Raw genomic sequence first — 6,177 nt, forward strand, 5'->3', positions numbered from 1 at the left:
ATTCTAGTCATGAAAGATGAGAACTGTAACAGATACTCTAATGGTGTTGTACCAATAACAGAGATTAGGGTTCAAAATTTAAGACTCCACTATCAAGTGCAGTCAAGTCGGGTTGGATCATTCATCTGCCAGGCATGCAGAAATGACAGAAGATGAGTTACTAGGAAAGGAAACCCCTTACCCACACATCCAAATACCACCAGGTAACACTTCAACTCATATTTCACAGCTGATATTGTCTTTTCAAATCACCCAGCTGGGCTTTCTGTCTGTTGTTTAGAAAAACAAGAAAAAGTAAACTTCACCATTCACTGAACTTGGGAAGTGCTTTTTAAAAGTGCTCTGGGTTTATGCGCCTGTTGTGAAATGGGTCAGAATCACAGAGAGATGAATGGAAAGACTGCTCAGCAGAGGCAGAGGGCTGTACAGGGAAAAAGTGGCATCACGCTCATTTTCAAGAGAGTCACTTTTAGATATGGTTAATAAATGCTTTTCTTAGCTAGTAAGTCTGAAAGACTTAAATTCAATATCTTGGGACTGGGAGGTGCAGTCCCCTGTCCTTAGACATTTTCTCCTTATCCACCTTCCTTTTACCACCAACTTGCTTTAGCTGATGCTGCCCAGAGCACAAATGCAGTCTGATTCTCTTCTTAGGACAGGGCTGCCGCATGCCATTTCCTCCTTCCACAACCTCTGATTAGTTCTGCTGTCTGGATGTGCTAGTAGCCACATTACTATTGTTGCAAATGCAAAATACCCTGGACTTACCAAGAACCAACAGCTGGGAGCTTTCAGTTACCTCCCCATGAAGATTGGCTGCCTTGCAGGAGTACAACCCCTGGTCTGACCGAGAAACATTTGCGATTATCAGCAACCCATCATGCAGGTGGTGAGCAGAGAACAGCTTGACCTTGTTCTTAAACCAAGTAACTTTTGCTTCAGGAACACCTGGAAAAACATTGGTAAAATTGAAGACAGGTAAGAATTACAAGGCAAAAAGTACTTGTAAGGCAAATAGTGGGGAAAGAGGAAGAGATAAGGAGTACTGAGAAGGGTAAAAAAAGGGGGGAAGGGACAATGAGGATTTCATATGGCCACAGTCCTTAAGAGCAGGGACTCAAATAAAATAATTAAATAAATACAGAGACAGAAACTATTAATATGCTTCTTGCAGGCAGCTGCTGAGATAGTCTTAGTCCAGAAAGGCAGATTCCTCTGCATGTCATTAGCAGCAGAAGAAAAAGAGGTTAAAAATAAGAACCCCTTAATGTTGAGGTTTTGCTGTTAAGTTTAGGAAAGATGTGCTGTACCTACAAAATGCCCAACAACTCTACAAAACCCTTTTTCTGACTTCTAAAAGTGTGTTCTCCCTCTGTCTTTAATATTTCCACACTAACGGGAGACTTGCAGCTAGAGATGTTCCTACAGTTTGGTTTAGGGAAGATAAGCAGTGTGTGTCAGTGGTCACAAGTTTCATTTTATTTTGAGCTTCCAACTTCAGTGTCACACACAGTTTCAAGAGAGCAACCGGAGGCAGGCAGCACAGGGATGAGAAAACACATCATGTTGCAGCGCTGCCGCGAGGGGTAGCAAGAGCATTTCAATCGGTTTTGCTGGGGAGATGACAGAAGACAGAGAGATGAATGTTTGCCTTGCAGAAACATCACAGAGACTGAAAGTCTGAGAAATGCCAGCTGGAAATAGAGCTCATTTTGCTGCACAGACTTTAGGTTGCGAATAGTTACCCAGGTCTATTCTTCTTCTTTCCCCTCCATCACTGTGCACGTATCCAGCACAAAAAGGCTAACTGGGATAAGTAGCAAACAGAATTATGCAAGACAATCAAGACAATTTTGCTAAACCAGGGGCTTTTGAGAAGAAAAACATAGCAATACAAGAATCTAGCAGTGGTGACTAGTTTCCAGTGCCAAAATATTCTTGAAATAGTGAACTGAACATCAAAATCTGGTGTAGCTGATGAACAAACACAATGAAGCAAGGTAAGAAATAGAACATCCAGCATGTAGGTGAAATACAGAGAAAAGGAATGTTGAGGAGAGTTAGGGAAGCTTCAAACTGGAGTTAAGCAAGCTTCAAACTGGAACATCAGAGAGACAAGGATATGAAGGAAGAATGGTAATATATTTTAAGTCCCTCTTCCAAACCTGTTCTGACTCAACCGTCACTAATGGTACATGACATTTTGCAGGATGTCCTAAGAAGTAGATTTTTAAAACTGTTTCCTTTCATGTCAAACTGTATTTTCAGTAATAGTTTGGGCTACGTTGCTTGAAGTTCCGATATTCAAATGAGTATCTGCAAAATTTAAGTGCTGAAATGAAGGTTTCCTAGTGATACTGATGTGAACTAAATTACTCCCACATCCCATCTGAAGTGAAATTGCCCACAGTAGTCAAATCATCCACACCAGAAATGCTGCTGGCTTTCTGACATGTGGAGGAAATCCTTCAGCAGGAAATCACAGACATCTGCAAGGCTCCTGTGTGACTTTTGGGTGGGAGTTCCTTTTGGACTAATTTTGAAGAAGTCTGGGATTGACCCCAATCACCTAACTATGGCTAAAAATATAAGCTTTTGCCTCTATAGATAAAGCAGTGAAGCTATGCCAAGTGAAATAATACTGATCAAAACCATAACACTATCTCTATGGTATAACCAAACCAGAGTTTCATCTTGACATAATTCACATCACTTAAACTGTAATGGTGCCAATTAAACTCTAATGCATCCAGAACAATTTTGTTTTCCCTTGTCTTACAGTTAATATCTATAGATTTCAGCTCAGAACACAGATTTTGACAGTTCTTATGCCTTTCTTAAGAAGTTAAAGGGCAATATCAAATGATTCCCTAGGCTCTGGTAGTGGTCTCTTCCATTACCTCTTGTTTTTAAGAAGCCTTCTCCAGACTTATCAACACCTGTCAGCACCAAGTATATATTTATGTCCCTTGACAGAAAAAGCAATTTTAGAAAATGTCATAACTGATCCTTAATATTTCTCTTATAAGTATTTATTTTACTCTCCTGTTGACTTTCAGTAAAGATGTGTCCTCACAGGAGTTAGGACATCAAAATCCAACACATGCACAGTTCTGTATCACAGACTATATAGTACATTGATAGAAACACAATTTATAATATTGTGATTAACTGCTATCAAATTCTAATTTAGAACAGCACTCATTTGTTGTGCTGGCTCAGGACATCCTGATATGACTAGATGGAAAGTAGTAGAAGGAAAAAGACTATAGCTTTACAAGGCTGTGTGAAGAGTTCACTCATCTAGATAAATATCCACATAATTTCTGGATACGCTAGTTTGCTTTCTAATTCTGTAAACTTTCTTTGCACATCCTAGTATCTTTTTTATTACCACATGTTATTGCATTAAACATTGTGCTTTAACTTACTATGATCTGATAGCCATTTCATTTTTAATGAAACAATGAAACTCTGGCAAACTACATAGCTGTAAAGTTCACTTACTCTAAAAAAGTAGGATACATTTGCTGACTGAATGATTAAAAATATATTAAAGGATTGGATAATCACAATGCTGATGCTAAACCCAAATATTTGTGCTTACATTAGAAGGAAAATTGCTTTTATTGTGCTATTCTTTTACATCTTCATGAGATGGTGTATTTTCGAGGCATAGGTGAGATAGCTGATATAAATCACTTGCTCTTGGATCACTTCCCAAGGTAGCTTTTTTTTTAAGTGCTGGTGAATTATTGACACTATTTCTATGAAATTAGGATTCTAGTGGCTATAAAATATATCTACCCTCATTACTCACCCTCTTATTCCCTGTGTAACATCACAGCTTGTGGTTTATGATTTTATAATAATTTCAACAGCATTAATCTCTGGTGTCAAACATAGTTAATGCTTTCTGTGTAGGCAGTAGCAGAAGATGGTTTTCTCATCCATGGAGAAAAATAGGATTTAAGCAAATTTCTTCTGCATCACAGAAGATTTCAATATACAGTAATGCTACTAGCTGGCAAAAAGCCTTCTCCAAGGAGAGAATACAAATTCTGCAGTGACACTGCTAAAATTTTGCATTGCAGATATACATTGTCATAGTAGGTAAGCTTCATAAAACTGCTAGAGATGATTTTCCTCTCAGAAAAAGCCTTGAATCTGTGCCCCTGACCATGCTGGGCTTCCCTCATTTACTCTTCTGATGCTATAATTACTGTGGCAACTTTGCCTTAGCCACATTCTGTTATTTATACGATGCCTTTATACTGCAGAGAAATGGCTGCACTTCTTGAATCAGCAATCCCTGTCTGCATCTGTGGGTCCTCCCCATCTGCAGTTGAGAGAACCCAGAGAGAGAAATCCAGAATAATTTAAGTTCATATAACCTTTAATCTCTTTCAACAAATGTCAGTATAGGTGACCATGCAGAGCCTGTGGGTAAAAAGAGTACTACTTTCATCTTCTTCCTTGAAAGTCTCTGGACATCAGTCTGATTGAAGACAGTGTCTAGTGTCTATATTGAGAGAATAACTGAATTTACTCCTTCATGAACCTCTTGGAAAAATGATACCATACTTTTCTTTCACTCAGCCCCCTGAGAGTAATTAATAAATTGTGATTCCAGACTAGTGTTTTACAATTACAAACACAGTATGCCCAGCTATTCTGTATATTTTGCTAAAGGACAGATGACCAAATAGTGAAACTTAAGACAAGTACTATTTTTCAGGTAACAACTTGTATAGAAGTGTGGTTAGCAGCACTTGAAGAAGGAAAACTTACAACCATAAGTACTTAAAGTGAGCACAAAGTACATTTGTATTTGTATAATTGCAGTGCAGATGCTTATATAGAGTTATCTTAAGTAGCTTTGCTATGGGACAAGAAACTAAAGGAAGGGTCTAAGAGACTTCATACAAGTCTCCACCCCAGATATTTATGTAACATTCAGCATGGCTTACTTCATGTTTTCTAAGCTGCTCTCTTCTCTCCTGTGCCCCCTCATAATATGCAAGAAAGTGTAATGAATCAGCAGTCTGGTCCTAAGTCTTAAGAGATTTCCCAGCTCTCCAGCTCTCTCCCTTCCCCCACCCACCATCCCCATATCAACACCATTCCCACCAACAGCCATAGGACTGCCACATACAGGTAAGGTCAACCTATTTTGGTTACCACTGGAATAAGACAAACTGCCTTTGTAAAGACATTCAGACTCTGGCTGGAAAATAGCTTGAGGGAGAATCCTGTTTCAGCAGAATTTCTCTGAATTCCTTCACTCTCAAGAGGGGGAAAAAAAAAACAAACAAAAAACACCAGAAAAAAACCAGCATGCTAACCTTCCTTTAATTTAAAATAGAAATTTGGCAGGAAAAGAAGAAACTAAGTGGTGTGGTCTCTAAAAACCCCATCAGTGAGGAAATGAATCAGTCCACGGTTGTATATTCTAATCAAACATCCCCAACACATAAGAATGTGTATCAGTTTTGTTGTATCCACATCATAGTGTGTATCTCCAACAGTGATGCCTGCCATATTGTCTCAGCCCAATTTACTTAAGCTGCTACATTTATCTTGTTTGGTACAGATAAAAGGAGCACAAGTTCTATGCTAAGAATTAACAGAAGCAATGAAGTTTGCCTGAGAGCTAGGAAAACCCTGCAATTTTACCCAGCTGCAACTGTATGTATCAATTTAGCAAAGAATCCCACAGAAATTTATAGCCGAAGGCACCTGCATGGGAGACACAATAATTTTTTACCTGCAACCTGGCAGTTAATGGTAACATTTGCTTTCTGGATTGTTTTCACCATGCTTCCAATATCAACAGTGACAGCAGGTAATTCAGTGTTGATCACAGTAGCTCTTGATGTCTTTATCAGTGGCTTTCCTGCATAAAAGAAGCACCACAGTTTATAAAACAAAGCCCACTGGACTCACATGGGACAGATGGCCTGGAACACTCTGTGCAAAAGTATACATTCCAGATGAGAATAAGTGAAAATGCTAAAGTATGAGGCCAGCTGCTTTTTATAATATTTCAGTGTCACTAAATTCCATGGGTAAAGCTGTCTTGAAAAAAGAAGAAGCATATTTGGAGCATAGGCAAAATACCATTAAAGCTGCATGGACACATGAGAATCAGCTGAATCAATAAACATCAGTACAGCT

At 38.8% G+C, this 6,177-nt stretch overlaps 1 protein-coding gene across 1 annotated transcript in view; it reads right to left on the minus strand.

The window, feature by feature from the left end:
- Positions 1 to 672: 672 nt before the first annotated feature.
- Positions 673 to 6,177, minus strand: part of LOC114072577 (ADAMTS-like protein 1) — a gene marked incomplete at its 5' end in the record, with an annotated part of 9,904 nt that continues 4,399 nt past the window's right edge. The window contains 2 exons of the mRNA XM_027910454.1: positions 673 to 948; positions 5,768 to 5,896. Of these exons, the coding sequence (XP_027766255.1) occupies positions 698 to 948; positions 5,768 to 5,896 (380 nt within the window). The remainder of the gene's footprint in view (positions 949 to 5,767; positions 5,897 to 6,177) is intronic.

Source organism: Empidonax traillii, unplaced genomic scaffold, assembly GCF_003031625.1.
Source record: "Empidonax traillii isolate 1590-97213 ecotype Southwest subspecies unplaced genomic scaffold, ASM303162v1 scaffold3511:size12608, whole genome shotgun sequence".
NCBI classification, from domain to species: domain Eukaryota; kingdom Metazoa; phylum Chordata; class Aves; order Passeriformes; family Tyrannidae; genus Empidonax; species Empidonax traillii.